The sequence below is a fragment of the Mesoplodon densirostris genome, chromosome 2, assembly GCF_025265405.1.
Source record: "Mesoplodon densirostris isolate mMesDen1 chromosome 2, mMesDen1 primary haplotype, whole genome shotgun sequence".
Classification (NCBI taxonomy): Eukaryota; Metazoa; Chordata; class Mammalia; order Artiodactyla; family Ziphiidae; genus Mesoplodon; species Mesoplodon densirostris.
The window spans coordinates 192,304,677-192,330,773 of NC_082662.1; the positions used below are offsets into that span (position 1 = coordinate 192,304,677).

At 60.6% G+C, this 26,097-nt stretch overlaps 2 protein-coding genes across 2 annotated transcripts in view; one reads left to right on the forward strand and one right to left on the reverse strand.

Annotated features, from left to right (window-relative positions):
- The first annotated feature begins 4,278 nt into the window (after positions 1–4,278).
- On the forward strand, positions 4,279–7,159 carry SHISA4 (shisa family member 4). Its single transcript, XM_060091502.1, has 5 exons — positions 4,279–4,381; positions 4,622–4,793; positions 5,520–5,653; positions 6,338–6,505; positions 6,679–7,159. The coding sequence occupies exons 1-5, from the start codon at positions 4,309–4,311 to the stop codon at positions 6,723–6,725; spliced, it is 594 nt and encodes a 197-aa protein (XP_059947485.1). The 5' UTR covers positions 4,279–4,308; the 3' UTR covers positions 6,726–7,159.
- Positions 7,160–10,777: 3,618 nt separating this feature from the next.
- The window catches only part of LMOD1 (leiomodin 1), a 32,338-nt gene continuing 17,018 nt past the window's right edge, over positions 10,778–26,097 (reverse strand). Inside the window, exons 2-3 of the mRNA XM_060091503.1 lie at positions 12,105–13,550; positions 10,778–11,518 (exon numbers count right to left, since the gene is read on the reverse strand). Of these exons, the coding sequence (XP_059947486.1) occupies positions 11,492–11,518; positions 12,105–13,550 (1,473 nt within the window). The 3' untranslated portion in view covers positions 10,778–11,491. The remainder of the gene's footprint in view (positions 11,519–12,104; positions 13,551–26,097) is intronic.

The window sequence follows — 26,097 nt, forward strand, 5'->3', positions numbered from 1 at the left end:
ATAAATCCACTTCTTACCTATCACTTTCTCTCTCACTGAATTCTTTCTGCAACGAGACATCAAGAACCTGAGCTTCATTAAGTTGTAAAACCAGGTGTGTGATCTCAGTTGGAAGACTGTGGGTTTTGGCCGGGTTCGAGTCCCGGCACGTGGGTTCGAGTCCCAGTCTGAGGTGCACGGTTTCAAACTCACGTGCAGAGTTAGCTGTTAGTATCGCCATGATTATCACACTCAACGCACTCTGCCTCCTCTGGTCCAGGAAAGTGTCTGTCCCGCTCACTGGGGGCCGGGAGGCCAGCTTGTTGAGGGGACCATGCTCCCGTGTGCTCTTGCCTGCAGAAGGTCTGGGGAAGCCCCTCCAGGCCTAAATATCTACCTTCCAGGGCCCCCAGCTTTCCCACCCAAGCCTCTCCCTCACTCCCTCCCAGCCCGGAGGCCTGGCTCAGCACACAGGTCCCGGTCGGTCACGGCCACAGAGCCGGCCTTAGCTCCCTGCCTCCAGGCTCCAGCATCCCCTGCTGAGAAGCGCCAGCCCTCCCATGGCTGCCTGTTCTCGCCTGCCTCTGGCCTGCCCGCGGCCCCCTCCTCACTCTCTGCCTTTGTCCAATCACCTCCCATCACCTGCACTGAAAAGTTTTCCTAGAATTTTGCAATTAGAAAATCACTGATGTTGGACTTCCCTGATGGCACGGTGGTTAAGAATCCGCCTGCCAATGCAGGGGACACGGGTTTGAGCCCTGGTCCGGGAAGATCCTGTGTGCCGCAGAGCAACTAAACCCGTGAGCCACAACTACTGAGCCTGCGCACCTAGAGCCCATGCTCCACAACAAGAGAAGCCACCGCAGTGAGAAGCCCGCGCGCAGCAACGACCCAACGCAGCTAAAAAGTAAAAATTGAAAAAAAACAAAAATCACTGATGTTGCTGAGAGCTGGGTGTCCTGATGAGCAGGAACCAGGGGTGTAAAGTTTGAAGAGAACTACTTGGAGAAAAAAGGAGAAAAGCAGGAAAATAGCTAGAAAGGGATGAGTTTCGGGAAACAGGTTTTGTTTTGCTTTGCTTTATTTCGTTTTAATAGGAGAGATTTAAAATTTTGTTTCCTAAGGAAGGAAGAACTAAAGACACGGAAAGAGGGGATGCGGAAGAGGGGCTCCAGCAGATGCGCTCTGAGAGCACGTGGGCGCGCAGCCGGGGCAGGAACGGGGCAGCCCTTCATCGGAGAGTCGCTCGGCAACCACGGGGGAGCCCCCGCAGTGAGGGCTGTGGGGTCTCAGGGAGCACAGGGCCCTAGGGTCCCCGCACTCACAGAGCCTGTGGTCTGGGAATGGACACACCGTCAGGCGTGGGGACCTGGGAACTCTCTCCATACATCCGTCTTTGTGGCATTTTTCACGGCTTCTGCGTCAGGACAGATGTACGCTGCCCCCCACCCCGCCCCCATCAGACTACCAGCCGCTTCCTGGTCCTCACTTCCATTCTCCTGGTGGGGTGCCAGCGCCCACAGGGGCCCAGGACGGGGCAGCGCCTTCTTTGGCCGCCCTTCCCTAACCTGTTTAGATTCTGTTGGGTCTTCCACACCTGGGACACTGGAGAGACTCGCTGTCTGCTGTTGGGCATGGGAGCCACCTGGATTGCTGGACTGATGGACCCTTGTGATGAGAACTCAGACTTTAGCCTCTCGACAACTTTCTTATATAACTTACAGCCGTGTTCGTTATATTGATCATGCTGTACATTACAGCCCTAGTGCTTATCATCTTACAGCTGGGCGTTTGTACCCTTTGACTGCCTTCATCCAACTCCCCCCCTCCCCTGGTGACCACAGATCTGATCTCTTTTTTCTATGAGTTTGTTTGGTTGTCTGTAATTGACCCACAACACTCACTATGTTAGTTCCTGTTCACAGCATAGTGATTCAATATTTCTTTTTTTTTAAGCATTATTTTTAAGTTAATTATTTTTGGCTGCATTGGGTCTTCATTGCTGTGCACGGGCTTTCTCTAGTTGTGGCGAGCAGGGGCTACTCTTCATTGCCGTGTGCGGACTTCTCATTGAGGTGGCCTCTCGTGGCAGAGCACGGGCTCTAGGCGCGTGGGCTTCAGTAGTTGCAGCACGCAGGCTCAGTAGTTGTGGCACACGGGCTTAGTTGCTCTGCGGCATGTGGGATCTTCCCGGAGCAGGGCTCGAACCCGTGTCCCCTGCATTGGCAGGTGGATTCTTAACCACTGCGCCACCAGGGAAGTCCTGATTCAATATTTCTATACGTTCCAAAATGATCACCATGATAAGTCTAGTTACATCTGTTACCATACCAAGATATTACATAGCTGTTGACTATATTTCTCACACCATATTCCTCATCCCCATGATTCATTTATTCTGTAACTGGAAGTTTGTGCCTCCTAATCTCCCTTACCTCTTTCTTTCCTCTCCCCAAGCACCCTCCCCTCTGGCAACCACCTGTTTGTTCTCTGTATCTATAACTCTGTTTTTGTTTTATGTTTGTTCATTTGTTTTGTTTCTTTAGATTCCACATATGGGATATCATACAGTATTTGTCTTTCTCTGTCTGACTTATTTAACTTAGGATAATACCCTCCAGGTCCAGCCATGTTGTTGTAAATGGCAAAATTCCATTCTTTTTTATGGCTGAGGAGTATTCCATTGTAAGAATACACCACATCTTCTTTATCCATTCATCTGTCGATGGACACTTAGGTTGCTTCCATATCTTGGCTGTTGTGAATAATGCTGCAATGAACATGAGGATGCATAAATCTTTTCAAATTAGTGTTTTCATTTTCTTCAGGTAAATACCCAGGAATGGAATTGCTGAATCGTATGGTAGTTCTATTTTTTATTTTTTGGAATCTCCATACTGTTTTCCACAGTGGCCGCACCAATTTTCATTCCCACCAACAGTGTACAACTGTTCCCTTTTCTCCGCATCCTCACCAACAAATTTGTTATTTGTTGTATTTTTGATGACAGTCATTCTGGCAGGTATGAGGTGACATCTCACTGTGGTTTTGAATTGTATTTCTCTGATGATTAATGATGTTGAGCATCTTTTCATGTGCCTGTTGGCCATCTGTATGTCTTCTTTGGAAAAATGTCTATTCAGGTCCTCTGCCCATTTTTTTTAATCTATTTTTTTTATGTTGAGTTGTATGAGCTCTTTGTATATTTTGGATTTTGACCCTTATCAGATATATCATTTGCAAATACCTTCTCCCACTCGGTAGGCAAAGCCAGCTGGATTTAGAATGCCTCTGCCACTTACTGGCTCTATTACCTTGAACAATCCCTTCAACACCCTTGAGTCCTAGAAATCTCTGTCTGTAAAACGGACTGATACAACCAGTGAGCTTAGTTTCGCTCGTGGGATTCCGGGGAGCCCCAAATGAGGGGCCTGTCTGAGTGCCCTGAAGGATGCACACAGAGGGGCTAAGAGAAGCTTTGGATTTTCTCCACAGCTTGGTCCCCTGCATGTTCCTGGTCAGGGAGCCCCTGGAGCAGGGGCACAGCTAGCAATACTCGGTACAAATTTGCAAGGAGATTGATGACCCACTATGGGAGTGGGGGGCAGGGCCTCCCTATGCCCTCTGGCTACTGCAGTATCTCAGCGGGGCTGCTTTGTGAAGAAAGGGGTTTTCACTGTCAAGGGTGTCGGACTGGATGGTCTCCAGGTGGCCCCAGCTGCCTGCCATCCGGACTGGTGAGGCCATAGGCTGGCGCATGCCAGGGCTGTCCACTCGGAGGGGGAAGGGGCCACTCAGGGAGCCAGCGCAGCTGGCAGGGTCCAGGCCTGTGGGCCCGGCGGGGACAAAGCTGCTCTGAGCTGCCTCTCAATGGGCGCCTGTGTTCTGAGGTGGGGGCGGGGTGACCCCCGCCTCCTCGGTCTCCTCCCGCCGCCGCAGGATGTCCCGGGCTGGACACTGGGGCAGAGGAGGTCCCGCACAGGGAAGGTCAGAGTTGGCCGCTGCGCCTGAGCACTCGGAGGTGGCACCAGGATCCGGGCTTCTGGGGGCCGGGACGCCGATTGGGCCGAGGCAGGGGGCGGGCCCGGCCGGCCGCAGCACCCAGCAGCCACTGGTCCCGGGGGGACTTGGAAGGAGGAGCCCGCTCGGGGCGTGCCCGGGGCGTGTCCTGGGCGGAGCCCGGACGGGCGGGGCGCGGGGGCAGGGTCAGCGCCGACCGGCCGAGCCCCGCCCAGAGTAGGCGGAGAGGAGCCGGCGGGCGCGCTGGCCCCGCGGAGCTGGGCGGCCGGCGTCGTCCTGCGCGCCCCGCGCCGCTCCCCGCGCCCCGCCATGCCGCCCGCCGGGCTCCGCGGGGCCGCGCCGCTCGCCGCGATCGCGCTCCTGGTGCTGGGGGCGCCCCTGGGTAAGGGCCGGGGGCCGGGGGCGCGGGGGAGGTCTCTGCGCGCGGTCCCGGAGACCCTGGGGGATCCCCGCGCCCCGGCGTTGCGGGGTCCGCGGGAGGGGAGGGCGGCGGGTGCCGGGCGTGGGGCCGACCCCAGGGGCCGCTCCGGGCAGAGGCCTCTGGGCGCAGGGACCAGGGTGGAGCTCCGGGGAGTGGGAGTGGGGCTGGGCGGCCACTGGGTACCCCCGTCCGTGCCCGCAGCGCTGGCCGGCGAGGACTGCCTGTGGTACCTGGACCGGAATGGCTCCTGGCATCCGGGCTTCAACTGCGAGTTCTTCACCTTCTGCTGCGGGACCTGCTACCAGCGGTACTGCTGCCGGGACCTGACCTTGCTCATCACCGAGAGGCAGCAGAAGCACTGCCTGGCCTTCAGGTGGGCTCCGGCCCCTCCCCTCCTTGTCCGCCTCCACATTCTTAGCCCACACCCAGGGCTCCGGCTTGGGCACGAAGCGGGGCTGTAGCGCCGGGGCTGGGGAGTTCCAGGAGGGGCCGGCTAGTTACCGTCATGTGGTCACCGCTGGCTGGGCTGAGCCCTCCCCTCGCTCCGGGCCTGCGCACCCGGGCGCAGTGGAGCTCTGGGCGCAGTGGAGCTCTGGCCGGAAGGTGGGAGACGGGGGTCTGATTCCCAGGTCTTCTGCTCACCAGCTGCATGATCTTGGGGAGGACATGTCCCGGGTGGGTCACTGTTTCCTCTCCATGAAAAAGGGGGGACACAATGAGTGGTTTTCAAACTTCTTATTGGAGGGGACGCTGACATATAGAACAGGTATAGGGAGGCTGTGATGAAAGTGGGATCTGAGAAAACAGCTCTGGATCATTTCCCAGGGGGCTTTCAGGGCTCCCGTGCTGGAGTCTAACCAGTTAAGTCATGGACGGGGGCACACACTCCACATTCCCGCCGGCCGCTCTCTGACCAGCAGGCCGCCTGGCCTTCCGGGAAGAGTGGCCCCCTAAGATCTACCCACACCGGTCGGGCACAGCCCCACCAGGAGACCCACATCTCGGTTTGTGGTGGCCCCCTGCTGGCCAGGGGTCCGAGCCCAGTGTTACTGTCGGCGTGGTGAGGTTGGAAGGTGAGGGGACCTGTTCTTTGTCTAAGTCCCAAGACCATAGCGGGCATCGCCTCCGCCGTGATTCTCTTCGTGGCCGTGGTCGCCACCACCATCTGCTGCTTCCTCTGTTCCTGCTGCTACCTGTACCGCCGGCGCCAGCAGCTGCAGAGCCCGTTTGAAGGTGCGTCCGTGTGGGACGGGCCAGGGGAGCCTGAGCCGGGCCAGGCTGAGACCCACGGTGGGTACCAGAGGTCAAGGGGGTGGGGTTCTGCAGCAGCGTGGGCTTCCAGCGTGTAACCCCAGAAGCAGGAGCGTGCAGGGGCATATGTGAGTGCTGGACTGGTATACACGAATGCGCCTGCGCCATTTGCCGGCATCAGTGTGTATGCCCTGGGTTTGTGCATGCTCTTGGCTTTTAGGAAGCTCTTGGGGTGGGGCCTGGAGTGTGAGCATCATCGGTGCGCTCCGTGCTCGAAGGACGTGTGCCTGACTTGGCGTGTGCCTGACTGCACATAAGCCCAGACTGGTGGGCGTGGGAACGGTGACTCCCGGGCAGGGGATCAGTGTGGGGGGACCCCCGTTGGGGGCAGCTCTGCTAGGCTGCAAGATTCCAGCCCCACAGCGGCCATCTCCTTGCCCAGGTAAGACGTTCCCCAGGCTGCGCTCTCTGGCCCAGGAGGTCTCTGAAACCCCCTGAGGGAGCAAACTGCTGAACCCAGACTGACCAGCCAGGGCCACCCGCAGGCTTTCTGCTGGACTCGGCCGAGCAGGGTCTGGGAGCAGAGGCAGCAAGGCCTCCCGGGCCGGAGGGGGTGGCTTCCCGTGGAGGCAGGGCCCTGAGTGCTGGTCCTCGTCCCCCATCTAGGCCAGGAGATCCCAATGACAGGCATCCCAGTGCAGCCGGTGTACCCGTACCCCCAGGACCCCAAAGCAGGCCCTGCAGCCCCACAGCCTGGCTTCATGTACCCACCCAGTGGTCCTGCACCCCAGTATCCACTCTACCCGGCGGGGCCCCCCGTCTACAACCCTGCAGGTAAGTGAGCCCTTTGCTCCCACCTGCCCACCCCCGCCCCCTCACAACCGGAGTCCTTCTCCCAGACCTCCAGGCTGCCTTGGCCCCGTGGGTCCTGCGTGGCCCTGCGGTCAGGGGTTCCTTTGCGCCCTCCCGTGCCGCCGTGACCCTCATCCTGTCTCCTTGGCTTGCAGCTCCTCCCCCATATATGCCACCCCAGCCCTCCTACCCGGGAGCCTGAGCAGCCAGCTGCGTCTCTGCCTCCGCCGTCCCTCAGGGATGCCCCCTCCTGAACCTCCATCCGGCCCGGGGGTGGGCAGGGTCCTCTTCTCGCCAGGCCCAGACCAAGCCACGCCCTGAGACCTTCTGCGAGCAGAGCCCCAGGGCGAGCAACAGGAGCTGAGCTGGAACTTGGCCGTGAATGAGGGGTGGGTGGGGAGGGCCTGGGATGCGTGGACTATTTTTATCCGGGGCGGGGGAAGGACAGGAAAGCCTGGGTCACAGCCCCTGCTTTCTTTTAGTCCTTCTCCCAGGGCCCCAGCCGGGAAGGCTGGGCCGCTCCTGTTTGCCCACCGTGGGCTGAGGGGGCTCCACCGGCCGTGGGCAGAAGCCCTCCTCCTGGCGCCCCCACGGGCCGTGCCCCGGCTGCTGGATTAAAGCTGTAATGACATGTCATGTGGGTTGTGTCATTGGGCCACGCACAGCTTCCTGGCTCTGCCGGCAGCCCCACAGCCCTGAAGCAGGGGGGGCGGGTGCCAGGGCTGGAGCACAGGCAGAAGCCCCCAGGCTGAGGGCTCCTCGGGCTGGTTCCCAGAGCCGGGGAGGCGGATCTTGCCACTGCAGGGAAGAGGGGGCTCGTTGGTTACACATTCCCCGTGAGGAGCCGGCGAGTGAGGCCGCCCAGGGGCCCCTCCCCCGTCGGACCCGGGTGTGTCCATGTCTCCCAAGGTTGCCAGGTCTCAGCTTCCTCATCTGTAGAATGCAGACGTTGCCTCAGGACTGTCCTGAGGGTGAACCGGGTACAGGAAGCTTGGTCAGGTCTGCCCTTCGCCATCAGAGGAGCCAGGCTGGGCAGGTGCTGTCAGCTGCCTTGGAGCACCAGGGGAACCCAAGGCACGAGGCCCCCAGGCCCAATTCTGTGTCTCTACTGGGCCAGGCAGGTCCCCTCCCCCGCCCCCCTGACCTCGCCTGCCGAGGACGTGGGCCAGTTTTTAATACAAGCGGGAAAAGTGCCAACTCAGCTTGGAAAGCCACCTAATCCGCCATCTCCCCCTTACCAAGCCCCTCAGCTCAGCCCCCTCCCCTCCATCCGTGGTCCTCCAGCCCCACTGCAACCTGCTTGCCCTTCGGTTTCCTCAGGCCTCTGGGCCCTGGCAGCCTCGTCTGGATGGCCATTGTGCTAACCATGCCCGGGGCCCACTGGAGGCTCTCATCACACAGTCCAGGCGGGGAGCTCCTGGGCCAGCTGCCTTGGGGCCAGGGTCAGACCTCTGTCCCTGGACCTGACCCAGATGGAGGGGAAGCTAGGGCTGCTGGGGCCAGAGCTGGGACTACAGCTGCAAGTCCACCTTTTCCTTGAGGATGGGGCCGAGAGGCGCCAGGGGCCTCGAGTGTCTTGGCTTCCGGCCGCAGACGCTGGGAGAGGAACTCACCAGGTCACTCCAGGGTTCGGGCCGTCCCCCCCTCTCTCTCTCCTGAAGCTGGGAGGTGGAGGAGGTTTGCAAGATAAAATTTCTGAGTTTCCCTAAGAAATGACGTGTAAATGAACGCAAGGCTGTGCCGGTCAGAACTAATCATACTTATGTCAACAGCCTGGGGCCAATTAAAAATTGCTCTGTAGTCTGGGAGGGGAGTCAAGTTTATCCCAATGAGCTGCCTCCCGCGACGCTGCCCCCAACACTTCCAGTCAATTAACTCTGCAGAGCTCTGAAAATAAGAGAATTCTCAGAAAAGGGGAGACGGTGGCAGAGGGCGGCTTCCACACGTGGGGAGCAGAGAGGAGGGCCCTTGACGTTCTCTAGTTTTTAGAACAAGACAGCACCCTGTCTCCAAAAGGGCCACGTCCTCTGTGGCCCAGCTCCTCACCAGGGGACGGGGCACAGCTGCTCCTGCACCAGCACCCCGGAAAACCGGCAGACACCCTACAACGTGGGGGTGGGGTGGGAGGAGCCGTGATCCTCAGGGATCGGGCGAAAGGGGGGTCCTGCTAGGCTGGGAGGGACCGGCGGGGACCCTGAGGGGAGGTCTGGGAAGCCGAGATGGGGAAGGGTGGCGTCTTACACGAAGCCCGCCGGCCTGCACTGTGGGCGCAGCGGGGGATGCTGTGGTGTTGGCATGCTGAGCCCAGCGCAGGCAGACGGGGAGAGGGCTAGGGCCCAGGTACTTGGAATACACTCAGGCCAGGAGCCAGAGGTCATCAGGAAAGGGGAGTGCTGGTGGGGCAAGGGGAAAGCTGGAGGGCGGGTGGGATAAAGGAGGGGGTGAGGCCTGCAGAAGGGGGCCGAGGGGTGGGAGGAAGGTGCGCGGCCAGGTAGGGCAGGTAGAGCACGGGCAAGGCGGCTGAGGGGGACCTCCCCAGGCCAGCAGCCTGTCCCCCTCCCCAGCAGGCAGCTGGCACATGCCTATCCAGGCTGGGTGATCTTGGTGGGTGACCCGCGTTCGGATCTTACACTTCTTACAGAAGCCACCTGAGTGGCCTTGGTTCCGACGCCCGGCCTGGGCCTCCTACGACAGGAAGTGGGCCCAATAGCCCTGCAGGCCCGGTGCCTCCAGGGCCTGGGCCCCAGCTTGTACACACAACCCCCAGGCCCGGCGAAGGGACGGGGAGGGGAGGGGGGAGGGGGGGCACTTTTCCTGCGGGCGGGGCCTGGGGCCAGAGTCTCAGATGGACCCCTGGACGGGGTCGGGGTGCGGCGGCCGGAGGGCCCTGGGGGAGCCTCCTGGCCCAAGTCGGCAGGAAACCTGGGTTTGAATCCGGATCCATCAGCTGTCAGGTCGTTTGCCCCGCCTTGCAACCCCTCCCCTCAATTCAGCTGATCCCAGAGCACCCGCGCCCCGAGGACGCTCCCGATCCCCCCCCCCACCTCACGCCCCCAGGCCTCCCCGCAGTTGGGCCGCGCCAGGTCCAGCTGCCCACCCTCCGGGCTCGGAACGCTGAGCGGCAGAAGGCCCGGGGCCGCGGTGTCCGCCAGGTGGCGCTGCGCCCCCACCCCAGGCTCGGAGGGGATGACGTCATCGGCCTGCGGAGGCCACAGCGGAGGGGGGAGGGCGGTGCCCCTGGTGGCCCAGGAACAGCAGAAGGTGGTTTTCTGTCGGCTCATCTTGAGTTAAGTATGTCACGTCCTAAAACGACAGGTCCAGCTGGAGCTCTAGGATCTGGACCCCGGCGGGCGGGGTCGCTCAGGCCACCTGAGCCCCTTCACCTGCCCTTGTCGGTGCCGGAGGGGGCGTCACCAGGAGCAGCTCGGGGGCGGAGCTCGGGCTCCTGATGAGTTGAGTGGTGGCGGCCTGTGTCACACTCTGGGCCAGGCTTTGTCTGCGACGCGGAGGTGATGTCGGTCCGGCTCACAGAGCTGCAGCCTCGGCCCGCAGACTTGCTGCGCTTAGCTTGGGGGCGGCAGTATGTCCCCCTCCGGCCCGGCCTTGGTTGGGTTTCTGGGGGACAGGCGCGTGGGTGGGGGGAGGGGGCAGGGTGCGCCCTGGGATCTGAGCTCTCTGCTTCCGGGACCAGGCTGCGCTCTGTTTCTGGCCAGACCTAGCTCAGGGGTCCCGCTTCGGCGCAGGGACGCCCCACCTCCGCCCTGCAGACGGGAAGCTGAACCCACACCCAGGTGGCAGTTCCACAGCGACAGGGGTGCAGCTCCTTGAGCGGATCAAACCAGAGAGATGCTTTTGCTATATCGGGGATGGAGGGCGTGGGGCAGAGGGGGCACAGCGGTGCGGGCACTGCTCCCCAGTGGCCTGGGGCTGCTGGGAGGAGATGCTGGAGCGTGCGGTGAGGAGGCGTCGCGGAGGAGCATCCAGGACACACCTAATATAGTCATCCCAGCGCCCTGCGCTGCGCTCTGCCTGCCACCCCGACGCGGCTCTGCCCAACGACCCCAGGACCCGGGCAGCCGGGCCAGCGGGAGCCCTCCCCTCTGTCTGAGTCTTTCCCCCACACTCTGCTTTCTGCGGATGGGAGCTTGTGTGTGGCAACCTGGGGGGGGGGGCATGGCAGGGAACCTGAGCTCCTGGAGCCCTCCCGGGAGCCCAGGTAAGCATCGGGACAGCACAGAGGTGAGCACAGCCAGGCACAGCTAAAGGCTCGTATATATTATCAAAATCTTATGGAAAAACAGATACACAGCTATTTATACAGCAGCAGGTGGGTGTGAGGAAATGTCTGCTTTGGCATCAAACCTTCAGGTCCAGCTGCTGTGTGTCCTCTCCTCCTGTCTGGAGCCCACTCCCCCCCAGGCTCGCTGCCCCTGCCATGTGCTCTGATTAGCTGGGAGGGGCTTGGGGGTGTCCTCAGCCCCTCCTCCCTCTTCCCTGGGCCCTTGGGCCTCCAGTGCTCCAGGCTTGCCCCACACACAGAGCCAGCAGCCCAGCGGCCTTGCCCCAAGGGCTCCTCAGAGGCCTGAATCCTGGCCCTAGCGGGGCAGTGGGGCCCGGGCGGGTCACGTGGTCCCTGGGAGACATCGTTCCTGGAGCCTAGGACTTTGGCAGCTTGCCAGCTACATGGGCCCCAGGCGTGCCGTCTTGTCGGTCACGTGCCGAAAGGACTCTTCTTGTCTAGAAACCTCAACTCCAGGTGTGAGACATTTGTGGAGAGCCTCAGAGACAAGAAAAGGAAAGCAAGGAGAGAAGGCATCCTTCCCGGAGCTGGCCCAGGCCTCCAGCTCTCCCACGGCAGGGCAGGGACGTCCAGAGCAGGTCAGCCGGCGTGGCGGGCGGGGTCTGTGCGGCCCTGGGAAGCGGGGCCTGGGCAGGCGTGGCGTCGCGGATGGCGCCTGCAGCCCGGTCCTACTGCAGCAGCTTGGGCACCTCCACCTGTCCGGGCAGAGCAGAGCCGGTTTAGAGGAGGGAACCCAGCGGGGGCCTCTGGAATCCCTCTCCTTTCCTGCTGGGCTCAGGAGGAGCTGACGTGTGGACAGAGGGGGCCCTTCCCCTTTTCTGTGAAAACCCGAGGCCATCGAATGACCCTGGAATTACAGTCGAGGCTGTGCGGTGTCTCAGGAGTGACCGTGTAGGGCTGGGGTCAGCCGGGCAGAGGACCGAGACTCCACCGCCCAGGGAGGCCGAGCCTTGAGAAGCAAGGTCTCCAGGGACGGAGTGCTTCCCAAAGACCTTTGGAATAAACGGACCTGTAGGACTTGGCTGGTCCTGAGAGGGAATTAGGAAAACAAAGACCATTTGGGTTTGGGGAATGGGGGGAGGGAGGAAGGGTCTGGAGCTGCTTCTCCATTTCTGGGAGAAACGGGTTTCACTGCAGGGTGAGGGGCCAAAGGGAGCCCCCAGAGGAAGGCCAGGCTCCCTCGCGGGCGAGGCGGGGCGGCCAGCCTGGGGCAGAGCGCGGTGGGATGAGCCAGCCCCCTCCCAGCCCCCCGCTGCGCTGCGGCTGAGCGCGCCCCCTCACCTTCTTGAGCTGCTTGAGGTTGCTAGAGCGGATGGCGGCCAGCAGCTGGTCCCGGGAGTTCTTCTCCTGGGCGGGGAGGACCTTGTCGCCCATCTTCCGCTGGGTGGCCGGCGAGAGCGAGTTCTTCAGGTTCTCCATGAGGAGTGGGGGGGCCAGGGGCGGCGGCGGTGGGGGGGGCGCGGCCGGGGCGCCCCCTCTACCCGGGGAGTTCTTGGGGGCGGCCCTGGGGGACCGCTGCGGGGAGGGTCTGGGGGAGACCCGGGCGGGGGCCCCGGCGCGGGGCCCCTCCAGCAGCGCCTCCGCCCCGCGGGCCTCCTGCGCCTGCTGGCGCTCCTGCAGCCGCTTCTGCCGCTGCCGGTCCATGTTGCGGCTGAGCAGGTTGGTGACGGTCATGCGGGGCCCGGCCAGCTCGAAGTGGTAGCCCAGCTTGAGCAGCGTGGTGTTCTCCTTGAGCAGCTTGGCCATCTCCATCTCGGTCTTGCCACCACAGATGTGGCGCTGGTTGTGGAAGCGGAGCTCGGTCAGCGAGCTGTTCTGCAGGAGGGCCCGGAAGATGGCCAGGATGCCCTTGCCGGTGATGTGGTTGGAGTCCAGGTTCAGGCTGGTGATGGTCTTGTTGGCCTTGAGCATGATGGCGATGGCAAACGCCACGTGGTCGTCCGCCCGCGTGTTGGCCAAGGCGAACACCTTGACGGCCGTGTTGAACTCCAGCGCCTCGGCGAAGCGCACCAGGATCTCGGTGGTGATGCAGTCGGAGTTGTTCACGTTGACCTCGGTCACCTCCGGGTCGTTGCTCTTCACCCTCTCCAGGGGCTCGTCAAAGACGCTGGGGGCCGCCTCCTCCTCAGCCTGGGCGGGCCCGGCGGCGGGCTCGGCGGGGGCTCCAGGGGCTGATCTCTCTGGCGCCGGACTCTTGCTCTCTTCGCGGGGGGCCGCTGCACGGCGGGGCTCCCCCTTTCTGGCCTTCTCGTCCTCCGGCCTGGCACCGCTGTCCCTGCTCCCTCTCTCCACTTCCTGGCCCTCCGTCCGGGCGTCCGCGTCCTTCCTGTGCCCCGTCACCTCCTCGGCCTCGTCTCTCTGGCTTGCTTCCTTCCTCTCTCCCTTCCTCCCCTTGTCTCCGCTCGCACTGCCCTGCTTCTCCTCGTCCTTCCTGGGGGCTGCCGTCCCCTCCTGCGCCCGCCCCTCCTTCCCGGCCTCCTTCTTGTCCACCGCGGCCCTGACCCGGCCCTTCTCGAGGCCCCTGATGAGCTTCTCCTCCTTGGGCCTCTCTGCGCCTTTGCATTCAGCTTCGTCCTTGTCTCTTGAGAAGCTTTTCTTCAAATCGCCCCTCTTTGGCTCCTTCCCCAGGTCTGAATCCCGTCTGGGGCCCAGGGGCTTTTTGCTGGCATCTCTGCCCCTTTCCTCTCCCTTCTTGGCATCTGTCTTGGTCTCCACTTGCTTGCCCTCCTAAGAATTCAGGAAAGAAAAATAAACATGAAGAGCTGGCCTCGGAGGCAGAGGAATGAGCCTGGGGACAGCGTGGGGGTCACTTATGTAGCCGCCTGGAGCCTCCGTTGAGGACGCCGTGCGGGGGCCTGGGGTCACGTGCAGAGACCGAGCTGACGTCGGACTCACAGAACGTCAGGGTCGTGAGGCCCCAAAGGGGATTCCTGGGCGGCTGTGGCCCTTCCTCCCCAGAGGATCTCAGAGCCTGAAGTGCCCTCCTCTGTCGTGGGTGACTGGGAAGGTGGACCCTGCTGAGCCTTGCTGGAACATCCCTAGAAGTGGTCGTGTCTTTGTTTAAAATTTTAGATTTTTGTCCATATTGCTTGCTTTGTGTTAAATTTGATTTTTGACAGTATTCGTTAAAACATTACTTGTCCTGATCTCTGGGCTCCTGGGCTCCCCTTGCCTCCTGTGCTCCGGGCGGGAGCCTCAGGGCCTCGCCCTGGCCTCCAGGAGTAGGTCAGTGATTCTCACTCAGGTCCTGGGGTTTTTACAGCCGAGAGCTTTTTAGAGGAAAAAAAGGTTGGAGGGACCAACAAAGGACTGCTTCTGTTTTATTTTATCACTTAGGAGTATTTGTAAATTCTGTCTACCATCCTCATCTCATTGAAATAAGAAGGAGACAACAATAAAGAGGGAAAGTAGACAGAATAAAGGACATACCTTTGCATCAAATACATGTGGCTTTTGGAAAAGTCCACATTATTTCCCTTATTTTTTAGTAAGCACTTTGCTAAGGCCCAGCCCTCTCTGTGAGGAGCCCGGGACCCGCCAGGTCAGCTGACCTCGGGAGAGCTGGACCCCTGCTGCGGCGGCGGGGCGGTGGCGAGGATGCTGCGTTGAGCTAGAGGCTGGGGCGTGAAGCCTGCCCCTTATTCTGAGAGCCACGGGAGCAGCTGAATTGCCTAAGATGCGATGTGAGATTTAACCCTGTCCAACTGTGATTGGGTTGGACGGGGACAGCCCCGCTGTCCTTCTGAAGGTTCTTAAGAGGAGGAGGCTGTGGTCTGAGTGGTGGGAGCTGTTCTGTCTCTCGGGAGCCAGGTGGCTCTGGGGACAGAAGCCCACTCGGCCTACGTGGCCCTTCCTCACGTGTGTCGCGGAGGGAGCGGGGTGCCGGTTGGCCCTGTGGAAACAGTGTGCACCTGGACCACAAACACATGCCCTCGGGGACCAGCCCCAGGGTTCATTCAGCTCCGCTGCCAGAATCCCATCAGGCAGCCACCAGGGCACGGGGCCTGGTGAGCCAGGGCCTTGCAAGGCACCACTTCCCTCCTCCTGCCTCGCAGGCCCAGGTCGGGGCTCATGGGGCACAGAGCCCTCTCCCACTCACACCGGCTCCCGGCACTGGGGTGACCCTTCAGAGCACCTTCCAGGGCTGGGCCAGGAGGGGTGGTGACCGTGCCTTGATTTGAAAGGGAGAGAGGAACTTGCAGGTACGAGGCCAGTGAGGGGCCCGGTGGCTCAGCCCTTTTAGGACATTTGTAAGAACCCACCCACCGTCTGGCCAGGGAGCCCCTCTCCCCCTCCCTGTCCCCCCGGGTTCAGAGTGGTTCCATCACAGATGCCGGCCCCTCAAGGAGCTGTGGGTGAGCTGGGGCCATGGCCCACCCCCCAGACGGAGGTCAGGCCCCCGGCCGTGCCCATGGCACACGGTCCCGCTGCCCTCTGCAGAGTTCCCATGCCGCTCGCAGGCCTCGCTTGGAGGGAAACTGGGGATCCAGAGGGATGATAACTTAGCCAGCTTCAGCCAGCATTCGCCAGAACCCGACTTCAGACCTGTCTCACTAGCGCCCCCGTGGGGCTGTGGGGGGAATGGGCAAAGGCACCACCCCCTGCTGCCCGCAGAACCTGCACACCCGCACCCAGCCTCTCAGGACTGTTTTCCAACATCCTAGCCCTCTCTCTGCCCCCGCGTTGTCTTCACCGGGATTCTCCCCCGACCCCACGCGCTCCCCGCACCGGCTCCTAGTGGGCCGGGATCGGCCACGTGTCTGCTCTACAGGGGGGGCGCCAGCCCTTTAAAAAGAACCTAATGAAAAACAGGCCGGGGGTGGGGGGGTGCGGGGTGGCGCTGAGTAATCATCGTTGCCTCCAAATAGCCAGGAATGAGTGGGGCTGGGGCCGAGAGCTCAGACGTTGCCTTAAAAGGAGAAGCAGCCCAGCGTCGTCCCGGGGCCGGGCTTCCGTGGAGCCAAGTTCCTCGGCCCAGAGCACGCCGACTCCTTGCTTGTGTGACGCGGACGCCAGGCTGACTTCTGCTGCTGGAACTGGGGCTGCATCCTGGTGACCTCTGGGGGTGACTCTGTGCTCCTGTCTCTAGGCCCCTCGACGAAGAGGGTTTAGGTTGAGTTGAACTAGGGACCTCCATGGAGCAACGGTCTGCAGGCCTCTGGATGAGACTAAGCAGAGTTATTTTCTTCCTTTGGGAAAAGCTTTCAGGTCAGGGGAAGACACAGGCGTGGTCTGGGACTTCCTCGTAGATGCAGGGGAGTGGAAAGGATGACCTCGGACAATCTCTCAGGACCTGCGACACGTGGCAGGGACCTGCCGTGAGTCCGGGGTCAGGGTCAGGGAAAGCAGCAGCTCCCAGCCCCCGGCCCCTCCAGGCCATTTGGCCTCATGACTTTGCTGTGTACCTTCACACGGTCAGGATCCAGGTGACGCGTCTTTGGCGGGTGTGGACAGCAGGATGCAGTGTCTTTCCCCACCTTGGGCCTTGCACTACTTCCCCAGGAAGTCTCGTCTGATTGGACAGGGGGGAGCACTTCCCACTTCTGCTGCCAAAGCAGGAGAGGGAAGGAAGTGCGTGCCTGTCAGGAAGTCCCTAAAAATGAGGACCCCCTCCCCGCCTGGTGTGCTGCACTGAGCCCCCGGGCCACCACTGCCCTGCGAGCTCACGCTGACTGCCACCGAGGTCCTCTCTGTCCTTCCTGTGACCCATCACCTGAGGAAGAGTAATCCTGGCCCGAGGCATCTGCAAGAAGGGGTCACAGACCCCCAGAGGGCAGGTGGAGCCTGGGAAACGCCTCAAAAGGGGAGGGAGTGCAGAACAGACCGGCGAGCCTAGGAGGGGGCGGAGCGAAGGGGGCGGGGCGGCCACGGCCTTGAGTTCAGGTGCATTTGCTCCTTCCCCACAGCAAGAGCAGGGCGATGCCCACCCAGAGGGTTCTGTGTCCCCAGGGCTGCGTGGCGAGGCCCCTGAAGGTCTGCGTCTGGAGTGTCCGGGCTGGGGGCAGGGACGTGGCTGCCAGAACTCTCTCCCCAGACTTCACTGAAGTTCTGGGGGCGCTGACAGCCTCAAAGGTGTGGAGCGGAGCCCCTAGGAGACAGCATTTCCCCTTGGCCTTGGCTGGGGCTGCTGGTCAAGGTTCCATTTCCCAGGAAAGCATCAGGGGGCATGTCCTGCTCCCGTGCTCAGAGCGCCCCCCAAACATCTCTCCTTCCTGTCCTGCACCTGCACTTCCCACCAGCCCCTCCGTGTCTCACAGCCCAGCTCGCACCCCCCTGCTTCTCCCCTGAAGCCGGCTGGCCGAGGGCTGGGGCCCTGGCCCCCGCTCTCTCCAGGCACCTGGTGACCTCTGATGTCAGGCAGTGCAGCTGTCAGGGCCGTCTGTCCACAAGGGAGAGCAGGGAGGAGCCGGCCATGGGCTGGGGGCGCCCGAAGTTCCCCTGGGAGGGCAGCTCCCTTACAGGGCTGGCAGGCATGAGGGCAGCACAGCGGCAGGGCCAGGGTTCACGGGGGCCCGGAGAGCTCACTCCCGCCAGCCTCCTGCTGCACGGAGGGCCAGCTCTCTCCCTGTTTTCCACCAAGAAGAAAGAGTCTAGATTCTCCCAACGAGAAGTTTCAGCAGAGTCCGTTGCCTTTCAGGGGACGCGGTATTCCTGGGGCTGGCAGTCCTGGGAGGGACGGCGGTGCCCATTTCCCTTGGTGGTTCGTGGGCAGGAGCCTCTACTGAGGCTTAGGCCAGCTCATTGGACGGAGCTTCAGGTCTGTAACAACTGATCATCCCCTAGAAAGCTACCGGTTCCCTCCAGGGCTGTCTGGAAACTGGGATTGTTCAGGAAAATTCTGCCTATAGTTGCATGGGCGTTCATTGGCTTTGCAGGCAGCTGGCAGGAAACCGAGACCCAGAGAGTGGCTTGGAGCTGGGGGAGGGGGAGGGGGCACGGAAGGAGGGGGCATAGGGCTTTGACACCCCTTGGTTAACATTCCCGGAAACATACTTTTTGGGGGTGTTCAGGGCTCATACAGACACTCAGCTCCTGCCCATAACTGGTGCCTGGTTAGTCCCCTGAGAACGGGGGCTGGGAGTGGAATTCCCATTGCTGGGCTGGGGTCTGGACCACTCACTGTGAGGGCAGCATGGTGGCTTCTCGCACTCTCTGAGGCCCAGGACGCTGCTCCCAGCTCTGCAGCTCCCAGCACAAGGCCTGCAAGTGGTCAGTGCCTGTTGGGACGATGGCCATGCCAGGCGAGGACAGGCCCAGGCTCAGGGCCCTCCGTGCTCCCAGGCTGGAGCCCCATGGGTGGATAGGGTTAGCACCCGTCCGCGCCCGCGAACACAACAAGCTGTGCTGGAGGCTGTGCCGCTCGACCCCCAAAAGAAAGCCTCCTGCCTGCTCAGGACACCCGGGGACGTGTGTGCCTGGTGGGCCCTGGGCCCAGGGGCCAAGGTCAAGAGGTTAAGAGGAGCCAGCCCGGACACCCGGGCTCCAGCCCATCCCGGGGACCGCACACCAGGGACGGCGAGGCACCCCCTGTCCTGCCCAGTGAGGAAACCAGTCATTTCCCAGCTTTGGCAGCGTCTGGAGAGGGCACCACGCCCGCCGCCCCTCCCGGAACCCTCAGCCCCAGTGCGGTGCTCTGCGGGGCTGACATCGTCCCCATTTCACAGAGGACGAAACTGAAACCCAAGGCCGCACAGCTGCCCCCGAGGAGGCCGGGCTTCCAGCTCGGGGGTCTGAACCGTTTCCTCCACAGCCCACCGTCCTGGGTTTCACTGGAACGCTGCGCTGAGGGCTTGGCTTGAGCCATCCCTCCTGTTACTCCTGACCATCCGTCCGTCCATCCATCCATCCAAGCAGGCAGAGCGAGCTGAGCTCCGGGCTTAGCAGGAGGAAGCTTGGGGACGTGGGGGTGAGGGCCTCACCCGCGATGACCTTCCCTGGTGTCTCACGGGCTGCCTTTCGCTGTCCCTACAAGCCTTTATCACGCCGTCAGAGTATCTTGGAAACAAACACGGAAAACCCACCGCCGTTGGGCAGAGTGTGGGAGGGGAGCGCGTGGGCCGGTGGCCAGGGCTAACGTTTTCCTGGCTCTGCGGACGGCGTGTCGGGGGAGGTGAGAGGCTGGAGGTCAAGCTCGGGTCTCCCGGGCTCTTCAGTGCCCTTCCTGTCATCCGAGGAGTGGGTGCCACCCCCACCAGGAGCTCCTGGTAAAGCACATGGAGCACACCTGACGTTCGTCCCCTGGGTGCCTGCTCGTTGGCACACACAGACGGACAGCTCTGCACCGGGCTTGGCCCCTGGGGTGCAGAGAGGGCAGGGCGGGAATCCCCCAGGAGCCCGGGACTGGGGTGGGGTGGGCAGCCAGCATTCCCTGGTTCCCCTGGATCTCACATCTAGGCTGGCAGGCTGGTGGGGAAACAGCCTCGTGGGAATGAAGGTCAAAAGAGGAAGGCTCCCACCTGCTCAGGGCTCGTGGGGACGTGTGCACCTGGGGGCACTTCTTATTTAGATGCTGAAGGACTCAGCGTCTGCAACCCCGGGCCTCTACTTCCCGTGTTGGTTTTCCCACATTACTTGACACCGAGACTGAAATTCAGAGGGCCTGTGTGCTTGACAAGGGCCAGAAATGAAATAGACGGAGGCTTGGAAGTCAGTCCTGAGGACCCTGACCTGCCTTCCCGCCCAGCCCCAGCCCTGCAGCCCAGATCCGCTCAGGCAGACCGCTGAGCCCGGTCAGACCGGCGGGGCAGTGTGAGGCCCGGGCTGCTGGGGGAGGACGCAGGTGACCCCTTGTCCCCTGGAAAGACGGCCCAGGCTCTGCCTTCCAGCAGGGCCAGCGGGGAGCACTTCTACGCTCCCCACAGCCTCTCCTGAGGAGGCCAAGCCCGAGACGGGGCCCAGAGGCCCTTGGGGAGTCTGCTTAGGCCCCCAGCCTCGAGGATGTCCGGAGCTGGGGAGGGAGGTGGGAGCCAAGAGGCAGCAAGACAAGCCGGCCAGCACCAGAGCCTGCCCCCAAGGATGGCTCTTGAAGGAAGGCGGTAAATAGGGAGCCGGCCCTGGGGACCAAGGTGGGAGGCTCGGGGCGGGGGCCACTGACAGCCACTTTATTCCACCTTTATGGCTTCACTCTCCACCTCTACCGCTTTATCCCAAAGGACGGAGCAGCTGGGGAGAGGCTGCGTTTGCTTTTCCAAACCAGAGACCGGTTACATTCAGGCCAAGACCTGACCCCCAGGACTGGCACCCATGGGCTAGTTTCCGGCTGCTTCCCCAGTGGCTTCCCTCTGGGCCACCACTTGGAACGTGGTCCTTCAGGACAAGGCTGGAGCCCCCCACTGACTACTCAGTTCTCACCCCGATCACCGCGGACCCTCTTGTTGCTGAGGAAGGTGCGTGGGTGAGAGTGAGACGAGGTCCTGCTAAATGGAGGGGTCACCTGCCGGACAGGGACCCTCGAAAAGCTCAAATTCAGAATTTCTTCCTTTTTAAGGCTAACATCCCATTATGTGTGCAGACCACATCTTGTCTATGCACTCATCCTCGGATGGACCCTTGGGTTGCTTCTGCCTTTTGGCTGCGTGAATCAGCTGCTGAGCATGGCTGGGCAGGGGTGTGTCTTGAGTCCCCGCTTTCAATCCTTTTTTTAAAAAATCCTTTTCACATACTTTATTATTTATTTATTTTAAAAAATAGTCCTCAATTTTTTTTTTTTTTTTTTTTTTTTTTGCGGTACGCGGGCCTCTCACTGTTGCGGCCCCTCCCGTTGCGGAGCACAGGCTCTGGACGCGCAGGCTCAGCGGCCATGGCTCACGGGCCCAGCCACTCCGCGGCATGTGGGATCTTCCCGGACCGGGGCACGAACCTGCGTCCCCTGCACCAGCAGGTGGTCTCTCAACCACTGCGCCACCAGGGAAGCCCAGTCCTCAACTTTTAGGTTGTGCATTTTTTTTCTTTTTCTTTTAAATTAATTTATTATTTACTTATTTGGCTGTGTCGGGTCTTAGTTGCAGCACGCGGGAGTTTTGGTTGCGGCGCATGAGCTCTTTGTTGTGGCGCACGGACTTCTCTCTAATTGTGACGTACGGGTTCTAGAGTGTGGGCTCATTAGTTGCAGGATGTGGGCTTAGTTGCCCCGCAGCATGTGGGATCTTAGTTCCCCGACCAAGGATCGAACCTGCGTCCCCTGCATGGGAAGGCAGAGTCTTAACCACTGGACCGTCGGGGAAGTCCCCTTGCTTTCAATCCTTTTGGATCTGTACCCAGAAGCAGCATCCCTGGAGCGAAACCCAGGCTCTGGCTTCTCTACACCTGCTGCCTTGACTGCTTCACCACCCAGCCCTCCTTGTACCGAGTGTGTCAATCACATCCTTATAAAACCCTCTGCTGTGGTCACAGCCACTGTGCAAGCCCCGCCCGACTCTCGCCCACTGCACGTCTGTGCTGCTCTCCATCAAGGCTGCTGGACACACCCCCTCCTGAGCCCCAGCTCTGACGGCAGAATGCCCAGGTCCAGCCTTTGCTCTCACGTGAACTTGGGGACCACAGTCCTTCCCGGGCTGTCCAGTGGCTTCAACGAATTTGCATGAAGCTGTAACAGTGCCCGGCGGCGCAGCACAGGAGCTCCCGGTAAAGACAGGCGTCCTCACCGAGCGCATGTGCCCAGTCTACAGCCCCTCCTGCCCTCCTCCATATAAACCTGGCCCCTGACCCGCCCCACCCCCAGTCTCAGCAGAAGCCTCCTCCACTAAAGTCCCGGAATAAATAGAAATAGAAACCGACTGTGGGAATCCTCCCCCTCCCACTGTGGCTCCGCTCCCTCCTCCCGTCCGGGGCTCCCCTGCCTGGGGCTCTGGCTCAGCCCCACTCCCTGCACCTCCGCCTCCCAGAGCCCTAACCTCTTCCCTTCCCCGGCCCCTCCCATCGCCTTGTAAAAGTGCTCACACCTCTCCCAGGACAACCAGATCCTGCCTCAAGCCCACCATCCCGCCCAGGTGCCCTCTGTCTCTATCCTTTTACCCCAGCCTCCCCCAAAGAGTTCTTTGTAAATCCCTGTTCATCTCTGGATCCAACACAGTTTTGCCTCAACCCCCAACATTCCATGGAAATGTCTCACCCAGATCATCGCTGACCTTGTTGCTAAATCGGATTTAGGCCTTTTATTCCTTATCTTGCTTAGTTGCTTGGAAAACATGTGACACTCTGGACCAGCCCTTCCCTGCCCCATCGAGCCACCTCCTGGCCCTCTGGCAGCTCCTTCTCAGTCCCCAGGCCATCCTCCTCTGCCTGCCCCTTAAACGTGGGTGTTTTCAAGGTTTCCCTTGAAGCCTCCTTCATTTGCTCTTTTAGACTCTCCCTGGGTCCACTCTGATGGCATCAGCTGGGTTCTATGTCCTGGTGTCTCTTGAAGCTGTACTTCCGGGCCAGAACCCCCTATGGAGGTTCGGACCCTAGGATCCAACTGTCTAATGAACATCTCAGCTTACGAGCCCCAATGCACCCCCAAACTCCTCTTCCCTCCCCGCCACCACACCTGCTCCATCTTGGTGGGTGGGTCCCCGAGTCCATCCTGATGACAAGGGGTGGAGCAGCACGTGGGAGCGGCGTGGACCCCTCTGCCCCTGCTCCCCACCCCAAGGGAGTCAGGGGGAGGCTGTGAAATCGACCTATTTTACAAAAGACAGCTTTATACACACACACCTTCTCCCACAGGCAGATGAGGCCGCATCCTCCACACTACCTTCTGCATCCTCCACACCACCTTCTGCATCCGCCACACCTCCTTCTGCATCTTCCACACCACCTCCTGCATCCTCCACACCACCTCCTGCATCCTCCACACCACCTCCTGCATCCTCCACACCACCTCCTGCATCCTCCACACCACCTTCTGCATCCGCCACACCACCTTCTGCATCCGCCACACCACCTTCTGCATCCTCCACACCACCTTCTGCATCCTCACCAATGCACCTCTGGTCCAGGCCCCGCCACCTCTCACCCGGGTCACTGCAGACCTTCTCACTGGCCTGCTCTCTGCCAGGACACTCTTCCCGCTGCAGCATCGGGACCTTTCTGGAGTACAGATTTGCCAACTCACTCCCTTCCCTGAAACCTTCTGGTGGCTCCCCAGTCCCCCAGGGTAAGCCTTGACTCCCAAGACCTCACCCCAACTTGCATTCCTTCCCGCCAGCCCCACCTTTGCCTTCGCCTTCCAGGGACCCAGACTGGGCTTTTGCAACGATGTTCTCACTGCTTGGAAAGCTATTCCTCCTTTTTCCTGGTAAATTCTTACCCTAATTTTTAACCTTGAGGGATCTTAGCTTAGATCTTTAAATCAGCTGGGATTTATTTTGGAGTATGTTAGGAGGTAGCAATCTAACTTTTCCCCCAAACTAATGTCTGAGTTATCTAATGTCTGGATTACTTTTATGATAAGAAAAAACAAAAGTTGTTGCAGAAAAAGAAAAGGAGAGAAAATTGTCCTTAAATATTTCAGTTTCATAGCAAAAAAAAGGAAAAAGAAAAACAAAACAAAAAACCAAGACCTTTCAGGTCAGCAGCAGGTAGCAGGGACAGATAGAGACAGAGACGGGCGGTGACTCCCCATCACGCAGCCCAGCGGCGCTGTGCCAGGACCCACCACGGAGCCTGACCCTTGCCCGGTCTCGTTCCAGCAACTATGAGGTCAGCACAGTGATAAATATGAGGGCTGCACAGAGGGCAGGGGGGCTCAGGCGCCGCCTTCCACCCCAGTGTAAACAGTTCATCTTTACCTCCCGGGGTGGGGGCTGCTTTGTGAACCCGGGACACAGCGCACTTTCTGCTGGCATCCAGCGCGAGGCCAGGCTGCCTCTGTGTCCGCTTTGCCCTGTGCGTGGAGGGAGGGAGGGCCGGCGTCTTCTGGAAAGCGGGTGACGTGGAGACTCGGTTGTCCAGCCCCTGCACCGAACACCTCACCAAACTCTGCCCCGTGGCTGCTTGCGGTCCTCGAGGGCAAGGACTGCGTGTGAAAGAGACGTGAAGTGCTGCCCAGGGGAAGGATACCTGCCAGCGGGGACGGGGGTGACTCTGGGGCCCTTGCCCCCTCCTACGAGCTCCAAGAGCCACCCAAAGAAGGGAGGGGCCTGTCTGCGGCCACCGGCATTTCCCTGCAGGGAAGGGGGCACCAGGTCAGGGGTGGGTCGCGGCTGCACTGGGCCTGCCCTGGCCAGGCCCCCGTGGGCTGTGTGAAGCTGGAAGGAGCCACCTCCAGGGAGGAAGGAAGGGTCCCGTGGTGGATCTTCTCTGCCCCAAAGGCTCAGCGGCAGTGTCTCTGTGGACCTAAGGGACCTGTCTCTGGCCGCTGGGTCTGGTGACTCAGGGTGGGAAGCTTGTAGCAAACCCCATTTTTGGAGAAACTGGGAAAGAACACGGTAGAAACAAACAAGTCACTTTGGCCCTCTGCTGTCCGCCGGGCTGGGCTGCCCTGAGCGCCTGCAATTTGTCCCAGGCAGACGCAAGCCAGCGAGTCTGGAGAAGGCTGTAAAGCGCCGCTTAGATGGGAGCGTTTCCCTCCTGTCCCTCCTGCCACCCCTGGGACCTCAGTGGGACCCAGGGAGTGAGATGAGCAGTTTAGTAATTTTTAAGGAGCTTGTCTCAATTTTAGTACTTATGACTATTAGAAGAGACCAACGTTTCCTTCAATTTTGACATTGCTCTCTCCCAGTTATCTAGGGTTCATATTCCAACTTTCCGTGGCAACTCAATTTTACATAGTATTTTTTTTTTTTTTTTTTTTTTTGCGGTACATGGGCCTCTCACTGCTGTGGCCTCTCCCGTTGTGGAGCACAGGCTCCAGACGCGCAGGCTCAGTGGCCATGGCTCACGGGCCCAGCCGCTCCGCGGCATGTGGGATCCTCCCGGACCGGGGCCCGAACCCGTGTCCCCTGCATCGGCAGGCGGACTCTCAACCACTGCGCCACCAGGGAAGCCCTACATAGTATTTTGACAGGTCATTGTAACGTCCCTGGGTCCCACGGAGGTCCCAGGGGTGGCAGGAGGGACACGCCATCCTCTTGCCCAGTTGTGAGAGGGGGCCTGGCTCTCCCACAGCCCCTCCCGCCTGCTCTGGACACAGGCCTGGACTCTGCCCTGCCCCAGGCCCCGAGCCTGGCTTCAGGCTTCCAGTCACCATCTTGAAAGGCTTAATTCCTGGACAAGGGGCCTCACACTTCGGTTCTGCACTGGGTCCTGAAGATTCTGGAGCCAGTGCCGGGCCGAATAGGGAAAGAGGAGGGAGGATGGGGCGGCAGACACCACGTCCCCGGAGCGGACCCGGGACCCTGCTCCTTCACCTGCCTCCCTGACACCTCAGCACCCTCGGCACCGCTGTGCTGGGGCCACAACTGGGCCCCTGCCCGCCTCACTGCCCTCTCCAAGCCACCTGCACCTGCAGCCGGGGCCATCTCTCGGAAATGTCACCTGGTCAATGGGTCCTGGCTTTTGGGATGAGACCCAGACCCCTGAGCAGGCCCACAGGCCCTTGTGACGTGGCCGCTGCCCGCGTCTGTGCCCCGCCCCCTCCTGCCCGCACTCCGGTCTCCGTGCAGGACACGGGGCCTGGCTGCCTTCGAGGTGCTGTTCATGCCGCCCAGTGTCCCGTCCCCCCCTGCCTGCCTGACTGTCCTCGTCCTTCCCCCACCCTTCTCCCTCTCCTCCTCTGCCTCATTCTTCATTTTTGTTTTAATTTAAATTTTTTTTTAAAATATTTATTTTTATTTATTTGGCTGCATCAGGTCTCAGTTGCGACACTCAGGATCTTTGTTGCCGCACACAGTCTCTTTTATTGTGGTGTGCAGGCTCAGTAGTTGCGGCACGCAGGCTTAGTTGCCCTGCGGCACGTGGGATCTTAGTTCCCTGACCAGGGATGGAACCCCCGTCCCCTGCATTGGAAGGCGGATTCTTAACCACTGGACCGCCAGGGAAGTCCCCTCCTCCTTCTTTTTAACTGTTTATTTGGGGAAACTTCAACAGTTCACAAAACTAGAGCATAATGACCTCTTGGCAGCCCAGTCATCACTGTCTGCCCACCTGTGTTTCTCTCACCCTCACATTATTTCAGGGCAAATCCCAGGTATATCGCTTCATGCATAAACGAATCAGTATGTATCTCTAAAAGATGGCAACTTTTGAGAAAGAGAGCTACGATACTGTTCTCTTCCTTAAAAGGTTAATAATAGTTAATTCCTCTGAATGGTCCATCAACATGCAGCCCACGCCCTGGCCCGGGAGCCCCTCC